We start from the raw sequence: 20,213 nt of genomic DNA on the forward strand, positions 1-20,213 counted from the left end.
AACAAAAACACTTTTTTCAATGAAACTGAAAATTAGCAATTAATCCTGTCATCAATATGTTATGAATAATACAAAAATCCTTGAAACTTTTCTTATTAAACATCAAATATGCTGCAGCTCAATGCTCAATCTGTTTGTTGAATTGGTTCAATCCACCCATGAAAAGAGCTTTGTTATTCTTGGCTTTGGTCTGAGAGTCTCACGGTGACCTTAATGTGTCTGTTTTTCTAACAAACAGTTTGCTTTTTATTGGTGTGAACTGTAAACCGACTATATAATTGAAAGGCAGCTCCAGGAAGAGTAAGTGAGTGGACCTTGAGTTGAGGATGTTTTGTCAAAGTTTTTATGAACTAAATCAATGCGGTTAACTTTGATTATATATTTTTCCAGCAGAAACAAGAAGTGCTTGTTCGTAGTAATTGTTCTGAAATGTTTTCGACGGTGAGTCACTGCCGAAGTGTCCCTCGGTTTGTCCTTGGTTCCTTATCTTTGAGTTCATTTGAGAGGTTTCATGTATTTATTCACTGTTTTCTTTTTGGCCAGTGACAACAATCAGCTGAAGACTTGCATTTTAACAAATTACAGTTCATTTGAGCGCATGAACAGATGAGTTAAATGCACTGAACTGAAAGATTATAAAAGACGAGAGACTTCAATTTGAAGTGTTTTTAGAATTAAAAAAAACTGTAAAATGACTTTAAAAGAACATTAAAGAAAAGGGAGAAACCAACATTTACATTCTGCACACACGAACAACCTCAGGCTGTCTGTGAGGTAAACTTCTCAGTTAAGACAGACCAACATTCCCGATCTGGTCTACATTCAAATGAACCAGAGTCCATAGACGATGCCACTGACCGGAGCACTGCAGCTGGGAGAGAATCTGAGCTCCTTCAAACTGGTGACTGACCATCTTCAGGTTGGGCTTAATGCAGCGGATGAAGCTGGAGCCCTGGAGGAGTGGAGGAGGGAGGCAAGGAGAGAGAAACCGAAATCATTACAGTCACAGCAGGAACTACAGAGCACACGAGAAATTCATGAGAAACTCTGGGCAACTCAGAGGAACTGTGGGTGTTCACAGCTGATTTTACTTGAGAAGAAGAAGAAGAAACACTGACCGTGCTGCGGAGCTTCTCCAGCAGGATGTTCAGCTGCATCTGCAGCAAAAAGGACAGGAAGACACGTTTCAGTTTAACGATCACGTAAACGCAGACGAGCTGAGCTGGTGAACAAGTTGACATCTGGTTAATGTGGTTTGTTAGTTTTGTTCCCAAGTCATGCCCAGCAGCCCACATTACAAGACACAGTATACAAAACCAAGAGATTACATAGACGTCTATATACTTTCAAATAATACATCTTTATGTGTAACATTCTGAAGTTTATCCTGACGAAGATCTTTTCTCCTCATTTCTCTCCTTTCTCAAAGGTTCTCTGTGGGGTTTTACAGGTGACGCGATACACGTCCTGCTTTTGTTTCCACACTTTCCCACCAATCAACAGGTGCTGCCAACAGGCCAGGAAACACTGTGATGCACCAGCAAAGGAGGAGGAGGAGGAGGAGGAGGAGGAGGAGGACACACTTAATGTAAACATAAAACTTTTGTTTGTACGAGAAAACTCCAGACGGCAGCTTTAATGTAAATAAATAATAATAAAAATACAAGGTTTGATTATCTCTTGTACCCTGTTGTAAACCTTTCGGTATGTATGTATTTGGTATTTGGAAGGCCAGCAGGCTAACTAGCCCTTTCACCTAGACAGGTATATGTTAGTGTGACGACTTTAAACTTGAAGGGGAAGTTTGGATAACTATCAAACCTAAAAACTCTTCTTCCAACCACTGTCTCACTTCTCTTTACAACCAGAAGCTGCATGTTGGACAGATAAAGTGTTCACGTCAAATGTTAAATCTAACAGACATAAAGATAATCAGTAAAATCATAGAAACACCAAACAGCTTTAATATTTTTATTACTTTAAGAGTCTTAGAGTCTCTGAACAACAAAGAAACTCTCTCGTAGATTTGATCTCTTCTCTCTGATAGTCTTCTGTTCACACTTGATGATGATGATGATTAAGTCGAGGTCGAACTCTCCTGATCGCTCAGTCGGTACCTGAAGCCAAGTGCTTTGGCCACTACGACGGTCCCGTCTGCCAGACCTTCACTGGGTTATTGTATTACTGTCTGGAACAAGAGGCGACAATTATCTGAGAGCGCTGAGCTTCACCGTTCGTGGCTGAAGATGCTGCTGAGGTGGACGACTGAGAAAAAAAGCATTTGTCCCTGATAAGCTTTCGTAGAGAGAAGCCTTTCAGTTTGGTGTTCATTAGCAGGACTCCTCTTACTCTGCAGGCGGCGGTCTCGCCTCAAGACGGATTCATTCTTTTACATTTGATGGGACTCGCTTGGAACGCCAGCAGGGTCTCCGATAAGCAGAACTTTTATAAATCTTTGTTTAACGGCTGAACTTTAAGTAGTCGCAGGGCCCAGAAGCTTTAATTCAAAGCGTTTGTTTCCATCTTGGAGGCCCAGTTGGGTGGAGTTTCTGAAGTTGGGTGGGGTCTTTCTAGACTTTTCATTCATTTTTAATTTTCTTCTATTCAGTATTCTCTGCATCAAATTAACAAATTCTTCATTCATCAAATTCTTTAATTATTGACGAATCATTAATATTGTAACAGCAGCGTGCTGGAACTTTCCCCGGCCGCTGCATGTTGACCCTTTAACTTCTCGTAGTGTCGGTGATGCATTATTCAATTAGTTTCTTCAAGTGACTGTGAACATGAAGAGCATCTGCGTTATGTGAATGTAAATATATGTAAATGTAAATAAATGTACACTAATTAAGGTCAATGAGGGAAAGACTGGAGAGCGCGCTGCCAAACAAACGGTGATTAGAAAGTGACAGATTGTTTAGAGTGGGGGCCGCTAGCAGCTATTAGCATAACAGCACTGTCCTCATTTGTCCAATAACACAACAGCTGATGATCACATCAGATGTTCTAACCGCAGCGACGCAACGTCCAATTAAAGAGCAGACAACGACACTTTGAGATGATCATATACGGCCCAAACTAACTTTGATCCAGATGATCAACTCCAGAAGGCTGCATCATTTAATCATCTGGTATGATCCATGGGCCCAAACACGTGGTGGCCTGAGGAGACTTTTTTTACAGCGTAATCGCCCAGTGAGCAACTTTCATGGCAATGAATGGGGTGCCATCTTGGGAGGACATGTCAGTTTGTCTTAATACATCTATGATTTAAGTAAATAGCCTTTGGACAGTTGACCTAACCTTCCACTTTAATCTCACACAGACTAAACTAAAGGCAACTGCTCAACTCATTAAGTGCAAAGATTCCTCGTTAACCTTCAGGAAGTTGCCTTCAATCAGCTGAAACTGGTAACAGTGATGCTGAACTTTGCTGCAGGTAACCACAGAGCCATGGCTAGAAAAATGTATTCAATTTGAATATAATCTCTACAAGCGACAATTGTATAAACGCAATAACTAACTTTTATCAGTAACAGCCTACATGTAGTGATGATGATGTATCCAGGCTGCTAAAAAGAACAAAGTTAATGGCTGCCTTGCTATAAAAGTTATATAAAACACTCCTGTGAATTAATTGTGCTTTACAAATGAAGACTTTGGCTTATTAGATGATTTACATCCTCCGTCCTGATCACGTGATGCATTTAAATAAGACATGTTCGGGTGACATCTGACGACTCGACGGGGGTCATCAGAGCGGACCCTGCAGTGAATCTGCTCAGCTGCATCTGACACATTGGTTTTATCTTTCACATTCAGGGTAAACAAGGTTGGCTCAACAGCCGTGTCTGGACGAGCCTCTGGAATACGACACCCTTGTTATGATGTATTCAATCCCTGAATTGGAAACAAGCTACGCTGTCTGGTTCTAATGAAAACCTCCACGCCCTCCACGCCTCACGATCCCCCTCCGCTGCTCCAGCCAGGAGGCGGCGTCTCCAGTCGCCTCGGCTGACTCAGATTTATCACAGCTCGGTTTCACCGCCCAAAGCTCCGTTCCTGTCTGCCTGTTTGGATCCACCTCTACACCCTCTTAGACCTTAATCATAGCTCGAATAGCGAGAGGGGACGCAGGGCAGAGGAGGAGGAGAGGCGGCGGAATGAAGGGGGCTTTAGGAAAACACGACGGGTAACAGAGCTCGCGGGTAATAAGATCTCAATCTACTCAGCATCGAGTCCAAATCCACCAAACTCTGTGCTTCAATCCTCTCAAATAAGTGCTGAATGTTTCCCAGTGTCATCTACACAACAGACATGATTAGTGTTTGGTACGGCAGTCGCTCAGACCGTCGGGGCCTGCCGCTGCCAACGTGACCCGAAGCAAGGCACTAAACCCGGAACTGCTGCAGGGGCCGCCACGTCTCCACCGCAGACTGTATATAAAGATGGCCGACGCGTCTCCACCGCAGACTGTATATAAAGATGGTCGCCGCGTCTCCACCACAGACTGTATATAAAGATGGCCGCCGCGTCTCCACCGCAGACTGTATATAAAGATGGAAGACTCGTCTCCACCACAGACTGTATATAAAGATGGCCGACGCGTCTCCACCGCAGACTGTATATAATGATGGAAGACACGTCTCCACCACAGACTGTATATAATGATGGAAGACGCGTCTCCACCACAGACTGTATATAAAGATGGCCGACGCGTCTCCACCGCAGACTGTATATAATGATGGAAGACGCAGGTCCTGTTGTCCATCTTTATATACAGTCCATGTAGCCGACCCATGACTCTACCTGGGTGTATGCATGTGTGTATTTAAATAATAAAAAATATTTATTTCTCTTATGCTGCTCTTGTTCACTAAATATCACCCCTTTCACACTCTCTCCCTCCCCTCGTGTTTCCTGTCCGTTTCTCCTGCGTCCAGTCAAATAAAAGCAAAAATAAAAGCCTCAAAACATAACCTCAAGAAGAACTCAAAAAGGCACAATGCAGTGTTTTCATGAATAGCGAAGCCGCACTTCTGGTTCAAAGTGCAGCTCTGGATGCAGGATCTAACACTTCAGTGATGGACAGTGTCCATACGGCCTCGGCGAGGATCTGTGATGTGTCACGCATATAAATCACATCTCCACACGCATGAAAGGATAAAATGTTCGTACATCAAAGACACCGGTGTTCCTGTGAATTCCATAAAACATCATTTCCCCGCTGCCTGTACCGTACACCAGCGTTCCCTCGGGTTATGGGCTTTTTTGATTGAGTGGAGCCAAGCGCTGGTGTTTGTCTCACCTCGCCTTTAGTTAGGCGACACAGTGGAGCACATATCAAGGCGAGATGCAGAGCCGGATGAGTCACAGCGGAGCAGAGTAGAAACCCTCCCTCCTCAACCACAGCTGGCAACAAAGAAGCTGCTCTCTCTGTTCTCTAAATGTACTCTGGAACTCTGTGAAATTTCACAGAGAAAAGTGAAAAGTACACTTTCTGCACTTAAGTAAAGAGTGTTTTTGTACATGTCCTTGTGTACCCATGAAATGAAATTACCGCCAACTGATTTTTGGATTTTTGAGGCCAACCGATATCAGTATTCAAGAGTTTAACAATATCTGATCATCTGATATTTGTTTTATAACAAAAAACACTTTCCTTACATGTGATTAGGGTTTTGGACTCCCTATACTTAAGATGTACTTATGGGATCTTTGTTAAAGTGAACCAGAGCGCTGACGGCTTCATTCTGACCATGAAGACCACAGTCTATCAGATCTATATCCGGCGAGGCGGCCAAAACCAGACCTGCTTGTTAAAAGGCGCTGCGTGTAGCGTTTCCGAGCCTCCGTAAATCACTGTCACGCTGCCCGTGATACCTTGATAAGTTGGCATCATCGGTACAGTTATGGCAAGAGTGCTGCAGGTACGGTAGATCTGTTGTGTTGTGTCCTGTAGTCTATTTTGGTCCCTTGAGTTTTGTTTTTCTTGCACATTTACACACTTACTTGCCAACCTGAGGCTCAAACCGCCGCCTCAACAGACAAAACAGCGAGACCAGATCAGAAGGTACAAAGTCTGAAGCACCTTTAAATAAATGTTTTCACAGACAGCATGTCTTCGTCAGAGTGGCAGCGAGGACTTTTAAATTGCCTGTGTCCAGCTAACACTAATACAGTACAGTAGGTTTGAAAAGTTTATTCTTAAGTTCAAGAGAGTATCGCTGACGTTAATTATATCTGCAAAACCCCCAACTTCACTCTTCAAATACACAGTAAAGTTTTATTTCTCCCAAGACGTTTGGGTCTCAGTGAATACTTTAACTCCTAAAAAGCATCTTGTTGGTGATTTCATACATTTTGCTCCATTAAGAAGCTTAAGAAGCGGACTGACGGGTGTCTCAAACTAGTTTGTGCGTCCAACCACATCTAAAAGACAAACATGTTCATAGCTGCCAATCACTGTTTGGATTGTCAGTTTCAGAGAGTACTTTAATTACTTAATTCCTACATTGGCAGGGGGGTTAAACACCGTTCAACTATGAAAGAAGCACCTCATTGGGAGTTTTTAACACAAACAATATCTGTAAATGCTTCTGGGCTTTAAAACGCACTGTTAGAAACCTGCACACAACAGAAGCTGCATTAGAGGCACTAAGAAGACGCTGATCTTGCTGATCGACCTCACCGCTTTAAAGCAGCTGTGTTAATGTCACAGTGACACAGTGGAGTAAACTGGTCGACAGAATTAAAACTTAACTTTTACACTGAAAAACTGCACCCACACAAATTCATTTCACCTCAACCTCTTCTCACCTTAAACTTGTTGCCGACGCTGATGAAGCCAAGTTTTCCCGCCTTCTGCTTCACGTCTTTGCTGTTGTTGGAGTTTTCAAAGAGTTCGCGGACGAAGCGGTCCTTGGACTCGCTGACCAGACACTCCAGAGACATGTGCAGGGCGTCGTTGTTCTTCTCCACAAACTTGGTCTGAGAAAGGGACATTTTCAAACAGAGTACATGTTTTCAGACTCCAGGGAAGCTGCTTGGTTTCATACCTGAACGCTTCTGTTTCAGCTTTACCTTAGAGCAGAATCTCAATTTCAAAATCCTGTTATTTTCTCAAATTTAAATGTTTTGGTTGGTTGTGCTTCATGACTTATCTGCTACCTGCTGCCTCTGCTCACTGTGCAGGTGAAGAACCATATTCAAAGCAGCAAATGTCAGAATACTGGGAGCATCCTGGGTAATCTATCAGGATATAATCTCATTTGACTGGTCACTCGCTTTCATGTTAAAAATCTGTAGTCAGGAGCGTTTTCTACACTCCAGTGATCAAAGAAATAAAACATTTTATGCAACATTATTTTTAAAGATGGCTCCGGCACGGCAGCGCGGAGCGTGTTGCGTTGAACGCACCGTCTCGTAGCACACGGCTCCTGCAAAGTGTCTGACAATAAATCCTTCATCATCCCTCACGTTCCTGTGGACGGCCAGCTTAGACTTCCTGGGTACCTGAGGGACGGACACACACACACACACACACACACGTGTGAATAATAAACGCATATTTTCCATTTACAATGACATGCTAATTCCCGGTCCTGTCAATCACTGTCAGCTGGAAATGAAGATTAAGAGTCGGTGTTCAGTAATTCAGCTTCACCTCATCACTCTGACAGCGAACCGTATTCTTCACTGAAACGTATTGTGTTGGTCTGAACATGAGACGACGCCGTTATAAGAACATTTGGGTTAAAGTGTTAAAAACAATGCGGACAGAAATACTGTAGTTAACATCTTTAAAATCTGTTTTTTAACAAACCAAAACAATAACATTTTTAAAGTGCGTGATTTTCAGGTGAATGCTTCTAATGTTACTTTCAAGCCATGCAGAAACTTTTGGTTTTATTTCTATCCAATTAAATGAAAGTACGAGTGGTAACTCAGAAAACGAGTGAGCGGATCCTTTAACCATTGGTCTGATGTGTTTTGTAATTTCCAATGATGATAGACGTTGTTTCCTTCAGTTTTCAGTCACATAATGAGGAGCATGGCCGGGACTGTTAGCGCTGTTCAGATTGTCTATTTGTGCTTGCCATCTTCTGAAAGGACATTCTGTGACACTGTATTTCTTAAAACTTAATTTCTTCCCAAGAGTTAGATGAAAATTCTGACATGAAGCTGGAGTCAGGACATAGTTAGCCTAGCTTAGCATAAAGACTGAAAGCCGGGGGAAACGTCATTCATTTTCATATCATTTAGTTTGTTTATATTTAGAGGGAACAAAGAACATAATTAGTGGATACCACAGTGTTGGTAACACTAAACCTGACGCGAAGTAGGACACTGAACTAAATAAATGAGGCCTCATGTATAAATACACAAAAAGAACTAATGCAGTGATGTCATTGTAATAACCTTTTGATGATGAAGACACCCCCTGGTGGTGGATCAGGAGACATGTACAATCTTATGTACATTTCTATGCTGATGACACACAGCTTTATGTGACCAACTGATGCTCTTTTTACATGTATTTAATTGGTTATTGTGCTCTCCATTACAATGATAAAATGGTAAAATGAAAAACTATCAATTAAATAGAAATAAAACTAAGAAATATTGTGTAAATTGCTGCACTATTAATGCACTAGACAACTAAATATTATGTTTAGAGTCTTTAATAGAACCCTGATAGTGTCGTGTTTGCATCTATAATTTTGTATAACTTTTCTGCCACATCTTTGATTGAATTTGAGTAAAAATTCTAATTGAAGGATTATTTTTTTAGCTAGAAAACATTCAGAGAAGGTTGGAAGATCTTCTTTCAGTGCTGCCTGCAGACTCGCTCTCAGGCTGTGTACCGCCACAACCTGCATGTAGCCTGAGAGGCGAAAGTAATGCCCTGTTTTCCAGTTGGTCACTCTATTGTCTGTCTCTATTATCTCTTGAGAGCTTTAAAGGAACAACTTCCTCCTCGTGTCTCGGGGTCACTCACAGTGAGGCGGAAGTGGTCCTTGTGTTTGTTGTGAACAGTGTCTGTAAAGTGCTGGTCGCTGGGTTGAGGTAGTCGGTTCTCCTCATCCAGGATGTCCAGGATGCCGACCACCTTCGCCTCCACCAGGTCTGTAAAGAAAGCATGAGGAGCATGAGAGAAGCTACGCCGCCTCTGCATCGTTAATGAAGCTGCTTCGGATTACCTGAGGCCACCGGCCAATGCAACCAATTAAATCAAGGACGGGTGATGTAGACGATTAAAAATCTACATAAAAGTTTAATCAAATGGGAAGAGGCGAAACGGTTTCTCCTTGACCTGATCTGACTGAAGGTGGTGGGGGAGCGGGATAACCTAATGAAAAGTCGCCTAATGGTGATTATTATTATTATTACATTAGTACACTGAAGGTGCAAAAGTGGTTTATTTTATCACTATGATTTCAGGAGAAGTCTTTTTAAAACTCTACAACACTGCAAGTTTATTTGAAAGACAACTTTTTAAGGAAAACCAAAAACATTCGACGGTCTGAAAAAGCTTATTGTGAGACAGATTCTGCAGATCAACTTGAGGACATAATCAGAACCCAGCTGCAGCCGAGGAATCACTGTTATCAGATTTAACTTGTTGAAACTGAATAGTGAAACACTAAACTACCCACTCAACTATTACAACCATTACAACTATACAGCGTCTACGACTACTTTTGGTCCACATACTACAAATTTGATGGACTCGAAGCTGATAAAAGTTTGTCAAACATGGATGAATTGAGTCTGCAGGGTCTGTCATCTTATAATGTGTCATTCCATATTCTGATCTTAGATAATGTTCTTGTTAACGAAAGCGGAAGTTGGCCTATTCTATACATTAAAGAGTATCTTAACACATCGACCAAGAATTCTGCCTGAAAGGACAGAATAACAATAAGTCCTGGATCTTCTCTGGAAAATAACTACTACTGTAAGGAAAACTATAGACTGGGAGCAGGATCAACTGACAGTGCAACGACGTTAATTTACTGGCTGAAAAAAGGTGTGATTTTATGTATATTTCAGTTTGAAAAAGTAAAAAAAGAGAGAAGGAAGACAAGACGGACGTTATGGAAGATGATTCACTGATTCAGAGGATGACGTGAGGTCCTCATTGTGGTGCCAGGATTACCTTTACATTACATCACACTTATTTAGTGCTTTCAACCATGTGGATACAACCCGAGAGGTGCAAGAATCATGCAAGAACACCAACTTCATCAAATATGCTGAACTTTTGCTTTTGGTTTGTTTGTTTGTTTATTTATGACGTGCCGAGGTGAAAACAAACAGAGTCTTTCAGTTTCCTGACGTGGAGAGAAGCTGTCTGATACTCACAAACTCACTGCATCCAGGACTAACCGAGACCAGAGGAGCCCTGAGCACAGTGGATTCATCTCTGACCAGCAGCCAGACTTTATTCTGAAAACCTCGGGAGACATCCCTCCACCCCCCCCCCCCCCCCACCACCTGCTGCCAGTCACAAGGAACAGCATGAACACAGACTGGACGAAGCTGAATCACTCAACTGTTCATCTTTCTTATACAATAGTCCATAACCTGAGAGAGAAGTGGCTGGACAATTAACAATATCTATAAACTAAAAGCTCGAATTAATGAGCGAATTAATTAAATCTGACGTTAGTCATCTATAAGTTTAAACTGAATGAATACATTAGTGCATGAATGAATGAATTTTGTATAAAATAATAATACATTGTATAAAAAGTACCTTGAATATTCAAAGAATGATACTTACACATATTTCTGTTAAGTAAGTTTGGTCATTTTTATAAGTAAATCAATAAAAAGAGTTGATGTTTTGTGAAGTAACAGAACTGTAGTTTTTATTAGTTTCTAATCTTTGTTTTAATGTCTCCTTCTTTATGTCCTCTCTGTTCTTGTGAGGACAGAGTAGCTTCTGCTTTCACAACAGACAGCAGGAACCCGAACGAACAAATATATTTTAGTAATCTACAGTTTCGAGCCAGTGAACAGAGCTCATTGTGAACAGCCCCCCCCCCCCCGCCAGCTGACTCTGCTGTAGTTAAGCAACTAATATTGATGCTATTTCACAGAACTGGACATCAGCAAAAAGCATAATTAACCTCCTCCATCTCTAATCACCTCACATCCATCTCCCTCCCTGTTTACGGAGTAATGAAGGCACATTCCAGCCGGGACAGGGGTTCACATGCTCTGGGGCTTCATCAATTTGCCTCTGTACTTTGTCTGTCCATGAAACAGCGCAGAGGATCAGGGGTCAAACTGTGGAGAGGCAGCTCTCGCAAAACTGAGGGCTCGGAGCCAGCAGCGCATTAAAGCCAATAATGAGCAGCGTGCTGCCGCTCGGGGCTCGTGAACACAACTTTCAGTGGCCCTCCTGTATAGCTCAAGACTGTGAGAGCGCAACCCCTGAACGAGGAAATTACAAACACAAATACTACAAAGCAAAACCAGCAGCAGCAGAAACCCTCCAACACCTCCGGCAGAGACTCAAGAACTGTCTGTCTGAAAGAGCTTTACAGGTTTAATACATGCAGCTGTGTAACGGATCAGTAATGCAACGCAGCAACAGACATAATACAAAGTCTGAATTCACCTCCTGGCTGTGAAGTCCAGATTCAAGTCACAAGTCTGGGTCTTAGGACCTACAAGTCCCCAAGTTAAGACCAAAAAGTCCAAAGTAAAGACGGGTAAGTTTCTAGTCAAGACGGGTAAGGAAAGTCTCAAGTCAAGTCAGTTTAAAATCAAGTTCCAAGGTCAGACCTTCAAGTCAAAATCAAGTTACAAGTCAACACCAACAAGTCCCAAGTCAAGACAGGAAAGTGGTAAGTCAAGACCTTAAAGTCCAAAGATCTGTAAGTCCCAACTCAAGTGTGAAGTCAAGGAAACCCATGTCAAGTCCAAAGAGCTACAAGTCCCTTAGGGCAGGAAAGACCCAAGTCAAGACCCAAGTCAAGACCCAAGTCAAGACCAAGGAATCAAACCAAGGAGAACTATCTGTTGTCAACTGTACGTCTTACCAGTCACTTTAGAGTAGATGTATGTTCTTCTAGAGATTCAAACACCCTCTGGATATTTGAGGGGTAATTTGAACTGTTGACATCACCAGCGTTACCTAAAGTATCTAAAATACATAGTTTGAAAGGGAATCTGTTTCGTGTTCTTGTTCTGCACATTACGTTTGGTAAAAATCAGCACCTTTGCAGAGAAACACTGAACTTAACAGCACAAATGTGGAAGACGAGTAACTGGAGCTGCTCTGAATTCACAATCATGAGCGCAGAATGATGGGTGGCGTCTTCATACCTATGCAGTCCTGATTGTCGACATAGTGAACCTCGTTGACTCCGAGCCCCTCCCTCTGGTACAGCTCTTGCTCCTGGAAAGCAAATGAGATATTTATAATGAGAATCCATAAAGATATTCGCGCCGTGTATCCGTCTAATGAGGACGGGGACGACTCTGTGGTTCCGCCTGGAGGGCATCCTAGCTCTCTAACAAATGGCTCTTAGACGGGGATTTCTGCTATAACACTTTCATGCAAAATGAGCATCTTAAGGTTACGACTTTCATGCTGCACGTTGCTAACAGATGTTTGTGCGCCAACATCTCCGTATGTAAATGAGGGTTTTGGGTTTTTTTAAAGGTCAAATGAGACATCTAACATTTGGGTAAAAAAAGAAAAAGGCAAAGATTGTTAAAAAATGATCAAAATGAAAGTCAAGCACAATCCAAAACATCCTTTAAGTTGCCCTTTCTGAGGTAGCTTTAATGATGCCACATTGTTAAGAAGTCTTTCAACAAATTCAATTTAGCAGACAAATATATTTTGTTATTGATGCAAAACTTTGGTTTCTGCAATTACGAGTACAATCGCACTATTAAACAACAGTTTCAGACCTCAGGGTCGACAGCGGAACAGCTTTTCTTTCACAATTGATTTTGTCAAAAACGCCACTCCAAACAACAGTAAGACCATAATGGAGGCAGCGACTCTCCAAGGTCGACAACTGCTCAGCGTTGGTGGAGGTTTGAACACTCAAGTGCCTCAAGTTCGTTATGTGAAGACCCCGAGTTACAAAAACGTATATATGGAGCATCATTATTTCCCACAGCAGAAACGTGGAGTTTGAAACGGCGCAGACTTGGACAGCATTAGTTTTCATGTCGGCTGTTGCTAATGGCTGTTTGGGTGCAGAAGAAGTCTGTAAATGGAGACTTTCTTCTGAAAATAAGACAACTGGTGTTATGAAAACAAGTTTACTGAAAGCAACATACAACTTTCTAAATCATGTTTCTGCAGCTGTTTGTTATCTAGAAGGTATTTCTGAGAGAAACACATTCACAGGATGTAATCATCCAGCTTCTTTCTTCTCGTTTCTTTGACATAAACAGTAATGATCATCATAAAGCCTACTTTCAAAAGGGAAAAATTATGTTTTGGAATGAAACTCTACTTTAAAGGTGATCAGAGTTTAGGGCTTTATGTTTCGAGGTGTCTGGGCTTTGGAAAATCTATACTTTAATTCAAAAATGTGACACTCACAATTTGAAAATGTGACAGCTTCTCGTAGAAAATAAGTGCTTACAATAATAAAAGCACTTACATCAACGTGTAAATCAAAGTCCTGAGTCATCCCCAGATGATTGCTTTGATTTGTCGGTGTTTGTAAGTGCTGGCTGATGGATCTGAGGTGGCTGATTTGGTTTTTCTTTTTAGGTTTTTTTAGAATAAAACCCTCTGAATGACAGCTCTCACCTCTTTGAGGATGCGCTCGTTGAAGAACTGCTGCAGTTTCTCGTTACAGTAGTTGATGCAGAACTGCTCGAAGCTGTTGTGTTCAAAGTACTCTGAAAAAAACAGGAGCAGATAGTCAGTTAAAGATGCTGCGTCACAATCAGAGGAAAGTTACACTGTGTTAGGAGAGCACTGTGTGGAACCTCTGATCTCAGTGCGTCTTTGGCTCGCAGACAAACTCTTTAACATCTTCTGTACTTTAAAACAACTTGAAGCAGAGTCTGATATTCCAGCACTTCCCTTTCTTTCTTCTCCGTCACTCGAGAAGAGTCAGATACTTTTAAATACCTTATAAATCTCATACAACTGTCACGACTCAAAGAAGTTGGGATTCAAAATAATCTTTTGTTGATCACCGTGAACTTCTGTTTAAAGATTATCTGTACATGAAACTTTTTAAACAATCATTAACAAACATATTTGAGCTGAAGAGTTTTGAGACTTTGTGAAACTTTCTTATCCTGAAGAGGTTTTATAGCAGATTAAAAAAAAAACAAGTGACCCGATAAAGTGTTTTTGGCCCCCATCAGAGTCCAACATCAGATATCAGCCAACAGAGTCTGATCAGATACTTCTATATACCTGAATGTTCATTAACTATGTATCTGACACGCTGGAATAACGGCAGTAGATACAAACTCGCCTTATTTACTACTACTTGATCCACATATTGAATGTTCTGCTTTAAAACTATAAAGTTGATCATCTTAAATGATTGATGTTATGAATAAAAGTTGAACAGGAATAATGTGAAGCGAAGGATCAGTCTGACTCTGTTGGAGTCGTTCAGACGACAAAAACACTGACAAACCAGAAAACACGTGCTGATATCTGATATCTGACATCTCTACCGTCCGCCTTTCACACGTTTGTTTCTGTGCCGAGAGGTTTTCAGGGATACTAACCGAAGCCAGCGATGTCCAGGACGCCGATGAAGTTGGCGGAGGAGTCGAAGGGGAAGCACTGGTTGACCCGGGTCACCACGTGGTCGAACAGGCGGCTGTACACGGCCTTCGCCAGCGCGTCCCGAGCGTTGTTCGCCTGCTCCACTTTGAGCGGCACTCTGACAAAGACACACAGGGGTCGAAGGGTCAACATAAGGTGGAGTGTCCCGGTGGTTTGCAGGAGAGACGATACACAGAGTGTCTGTGTAAAACCATCTAACCTATAGCTGCACTTCACATGGTCCACTGGTGATGCAGGATGTTTCACTTACTACTAGAAAACTTACAGTCACAGTTAGAGTTAATTGAAGTGCGCCCACTTACACTGAAAGCTGAATATGTTAAATGTCTGAAATAGTGAAATGTTTGCTTGGGAGATGTTGTACGAGGGAACAGGTTTAAGTCGAACCACTTGACGGAGTTGAAGGGTCAATTAAAGTTAAAGCACTTGTAGGAGTTGAAGTTTCACTTGAAGGTGAAGTGCAGAAAGGGCCTGAAGTGTCAGCTGAAGTATAAATATTGAAAAAGTGTCTGTAGCAAAATAATAATGAAAGATGCAGTGGCAGTGAAACGCTGAATGGGAGTGCAGCTCATGTTGCTGTACATACTGTTCCTGCAGGAGAAGCTGAATCTGACAGGTTAAAGTGATCGAAGCAAATGAACATGTTTCTAAAACTGCTCAGATGGAAATAATAAATCACAACAGATTTGCTCTCCTATCTGATCTGGCACTTTCTATTAAACACAAATATTATTTCCATGAAGCAGTGTAAACAGTGTAAACCTGTTTAAACACAAACGACTGACAGGATCAATCACAAACTATTCTTTTGTTCAAGTAATTCATCAAGTAGAAATGGTTCGTTCCAGATGTGTGGATTTGCTGCTTTTGTATTCTTGTAAATTGAGCGTCGTTGGGTTTCGGACAGATCGACAAAACCATGTGTCTTCTTGGGAAGTTTGGGACATTTTTAACGATTTTCTGACCTTTTATAGACTGAAAAAAATAGTCAACAGTATATCTGGAGAAAGACAAGACAGAAAATTTGGTAAAAAAGTACCAAGGCTCAGCATGCAGCCCTGTCCATTAAAAGCCCTGCAGGTTTTTAAGTTGTTGATGTTTGGTAACTTAAGAATTCTTATTCAGCTAATTGCCTAAACTAACAAGTTGAACCACAAATCTGTCTCCGGGTCTCCTTATTCACCTGCAGAGTGACATGCAGGCTGAACGCAGAGGGCTCTGACTTTCCAAGCAGATAATTGTGTTATTGACAGTAAGAGAAAGAGAGATCGAGAGCGAGGCGGCGGCCATAAAAGGAAACCATAACCGGCAGCACGCTCTGTGGAGGTATCGTAATTGCTTCTGACTGTGTGTGAGTGCGCGGTTCAATAGCGGCAGACAAAAGGAGTGACCCGATCGCAGGGGCCAGATAAAATGTACCGCATTAATCTGCAGCCGGGCTGAAGCTTCTGCACCGGCTTTACCTCTGGACTTTACTTCAGCACGACTGCAGTGCACTCAAGGACACATCGGGAAATAACTCTACACGAGTGGCACTCAGGGGCTCCCAAAGCTCCGAATAACGACTTCCAAAATCCACCTCCCTCCCTCCATCTCGTTGACAAATTATCTCCTCTGCACATACCTCTTTAAGCCACATGCAATGTCCCGGGAATACTGCCGCCTGATCCCTGCAGGTGCCTCGCTGGTGCTTTTCTAACACATTATGCTGTGATAGGACGACCTACTGGGAGAAGGGCAGACCCCCTAAAGCTGCAATCTGCAGTTTACAGTGCAGACCTCACTACGTGCTGTATGTGTGTATATATGTATATGCATGTTTCCCATATTTATTCAAGCGCAGATGTAAACAGCCGTGTTTATCTGCCACATACTTCCAGCCATGTGAATGAAGACGTTCATCAGTCGTCAGGTTCACTCACATTTCTGTTTGCTTCTTTTCCTTCTGCATGTTTTGCATTTGTGTCCCATGTTTTTAAGACAAATCCGACGGCTGAAATTGTGTTTCGGACACACTCAAGTCTTTTGTTTACACTTTGTGTTTATTTCTTTTTGAAATGTCTGTTATTTAATCAAAGTCAATCTCACACGATCCTGCCGTCGACATCCCATCCTGAACTCTGAACATAATCCTCCTGTTTAAACTGAGCATGAAACATTACGTGTGAAAGTTCATTCTTGTGGTTTGATTAAAAAATCTCAACTCGAGGTCTACTTACAAGCCTTTTCTGTAGCTTTCAGCTGCATCTCAAAAGCTCTGGCAAATGTTAGTTACTATACTTGTAAATATCACAGGAAGTTGTAGCTCTGAATAAAAAGTGTTCCAGCAGCCGGTCACAGTTACACCGGAGCAGCCTTAAAACCTGACTTATCACCCATCAGCACTCCCACAGCTCCTCACCTTCACCCCTGCCCTCCTCCACTACCTGCCATGTTTAATTCATGCGAGCTGCAGCGCTGCAGCCAGAGGTTTTCATACCGCGGTGAGACCCTCTCATTTAAAAACCAAGAGGTCTAAATGCCAGGGCAGCATAATGTCAGAACACTAATCGTACAAGTAGCCTAATGTGTATTCCCTATGAGCCTCTCTCTCTCTCTCTCTCTCGAGGTGTAATTACTGATGTCGCTGGTGTAGAAATCGTGCTCTCTGAAGACGCCTGCTGGTCTGCAGCTGCTCCCTGACGCCGTCCTCAAAGACGCCACATGGGGAAATAATGGATCTTAAAATGGACTTTTCGTCCATCAGAGGAACGTTGATATACAAATGTAATTAAGAGATACTGGAGGTTTGTGTTAAAACATCCTGACTCTGTTCTGCTGTACAACATCACACTAAGCCGCTCATCTACAGGTTGACCGAGCCAGCAGGATTTTAAAAAAACTCATCTTTTTCTCTTTTTCTGACACTCAAACAAACTTGTGGAAACAATCTGAAAGTGACTTCCTTGTGTTTCAGTGAGTGTGACAGTAAAGCTCAAAGGAAAACATCCTATGGCCTGTAAACTTCCCTGTGAGCACTAATATAAATACAGCCAATCACACGCTGATCATCACTCATGTACACGCTGTCGTAGTCTTCATGAAGATGGAGTCTTGTATGATGATGATTTACCAAACATCACGTTCTGCAGTCTTTCTCCTTATCGGGGCATGTGGTTAGCTAGCTTGGCTGTTAGCTCGTAGTTAGCGTTGCTACGTCGGGGCCTTCCCGTAACGTCCATTAGCTCGAGTCTGATTTCTGTTTTCAGTGATGTTTTACAGTAAACTTCATTTGATTTTCAAGAAAGGACGTGTGCTAACAAGCTAACTGGTGACCTTTACTGGTTACCAGTCAAACGTAGAAGCGATTTTAAGAGTCTCGTATTCGTTGGTGGTGCTCCCTGTGGACTGGTCTACATCCAGAGCCCTCAGATCTTCCATCCATAACTAAAAGATCGTTTGCTTCCGTTATTTATTCTTGGTTTTATTGCTGTTAGTTAATTAATAGTTGATAGTTAATTATCTCACGGTTCCTCAGATTGATGGACCACTTGCAGGGGTCCGGGCTCGCCGGCTGGGAGCACGACTTCACAAACACAGACAGAAATTCAGGAACAAGCAGGAGCTTAAGGGGAGGAAACGATCCGAACGTCTGAATGACATGAAGTCGGAGACGTATCGGGTGAAATTCAGATGGATGTGGTGAGGCCGCCGGACTTCCTGCAGGTTTGTTTAATGGCACATCTGGTTGACGGACTGAACCCCCTCCCCTCGACTCTCACAAGCTGTTAACTGCTGACCTCAGCCGGAGGGGGCGCCGTGATTGGCATCTCCCATTTTCTCTTTGCCCTCCTTTCCTTTGGTTCTTTCCCTCCGTCCCTCGCTGTGTTGAAATTACACTCATGTTAGATGTCCAGAGTTTAAGTATCATACAACACTGCAGGTGTGGATTATAACCCCCCCCCCCCCCTTTTGGTTAAGAGAAGACAGCAATGACTGACGGTGGGAAATGGCAGCCTAGTGGTCCCCCATGTCACAGTCCAGCGTTAGAGTCATAATTCCTACAGCTGCTAGAGGGCGCCGTCTCTCGATGCTGTTTTTTGGTTGTTCTTGGGCGGACAGTCATTTTACTGCCTGTTCAGCGTCTCCTTTGTCTGTCCCTCAAAGCGCTCTCTGCTTTCTTCTTGTCTGTCTCCAATGCTTTGTCCTTCTGTCACAGGGTTCACTAAGTTTCAAGTTTCTAAATTAAATTGTGTTTTAAAGATTGACATTTTATTAAGATGTGAATCGACTTTGTCAACCACTGTTCTGTGAATATCCTGAAGATTCGATGATGGACGTCGTGACTATAACTTGTCTGTAAATCTGGCATTTTGTTTCTTCTCCCATCTAATATGTCAGTCCGCTGCTAATTTAGTTTTTTGGGGGAGTCTTTTGTCGAAGCAGGAGGAAGGCCTCCTTACAGACCTGTAAAGGTGGGTGGCAGTGACATGCTGATGCTGCGTTCACGCTGCCAAAAATAAAAACAGAGGAAGAAGCAGGTCCTGCAAAGTCATCATTATTCAATTAGGATGTTTCCTCACCTCACAGAGACGCTTGTTAATGTATTCAGTCACTCAATCGACCACAAAAACTCAAGATTAATGAAACCTACAAAGACCAGACGCCCCACACATGACGGCCAATTCAACCAACCACGCACTTCTCTGTAAGTCTGGACAGACACACGAGAGGACGACACACCGGACGACAGACGGACTGTGATCAGAGTGAAAATCCCACAAGAGACACAATTCTCATGTTTTCTTGAACCAAAGCAGAAACAAGCATCCATCCAAGAAGAGCTGATCTCTGCTCATTTCTAATCTTATTTTCATGGAAAAGACAAAGAAAAGGAGGGAAAAGATGCCACATTTGGATTAAATGGTGGACGGAAAGACGAGAACATGGACTGTAATCTGCAGAGAGAGCTGTGACTCATGACCTCAAAACCACGTTTATAACTGGCCCAACAACTGGAATGTGTTATGTGTCATTAAGCCTGGGGACAGGCGCCGCCTTAGAAGACAAGTTTTAGGGCAAATCCCTTTCACCGCAGTAACAAGGATGCCTGTTTATGGAGACTGAGGCTCGACTTGTACTGAACTTGTAAAATGGATTCTGAATCAGATGATGTTCATGTGGAAAACTGCAGTGACTGGTAAAATGACCTTCTTCCAGTTTCACCATTCATGGCAGAAAAACTGGAGATCTGATTCGCAGGAAGAGTTGATTTATTCTCACAGCCTCCATCAGCTCCACCCTCTCCACCGGCTGGGACTGAGCAAAAGACGGGATCCTAGATAATCTGCGCTAAGTGTTACGAGCAGAACGTAGTTACTTGTAATCCAAAAGGTATTTTCAGTCTAAATATAAACTGCTACTCGTGGAATAA

The 20,213-nt window shown here is 42.5% G+C and overlaps 1 protein-coding gene across 1 annotated transcript in view; it reads right to left on the minus strand.

Annotated features, from left to right (window-relative positions):
* The window catches only part of myo6a (myosin VIa), a 103,255-nt gene that overhangs the window by 35,998 nt on the left and 47,044 nt on the right, over positions 1 to 20,213 (minus strand). Inside the window, exons 13-20 of the mRNA XM_070925343.1 lie at positions 14,740 to 14,897; positions 13,796 to 13,887; positions 12,343 to 12,415; positions 9,002 to 9,129; positions 7,420 to 7,515; positions 6,820 to 6,990; positions 1,119 to 1,157; positions 859 to 952 (exon numbers count right to left, since the gene is read on the minus strand). Coding sequence (XP_070781444.1) covers positions 859 to 952; positions 1,119 to 1,157; positions 6,820 to 6,990; positions 7,420 to 7,515; positions 9,002 to 9,129; positions 12,343 to 12,415; positions 13,796 to 13,887; positions 14,740 to 14,897 — 851 coding nt within the window. The remainder of the gene's footprint in view (positions 1 to 858; positions 953 to 1,118; positions 1,158 to 6,819; positions 6,991 to 7,419; positions 7,516 to 9,001; positions 9,130 to 12,342; positions 12,416 to 13,795; positions 13,888 to 14,739; positions 14,898 to 20,213) is intronic.

Source organism: Enoplosus armatus, chromosome 19 (genome assembly GCF_043641665.1).
Source record: "Enoplosus armatus isolate fEnoArm2 chromosome 19, fEnoArm2.hap1, whole genome shotgun sequence".
Taxonomy (NCBI): domain Eukaryota; kingdom Metazoa; phylum Chordata; class Actinopteri; order Centrarchiformes; family Enoplosidae; genus Enoplosus; species Enoplosus armatus.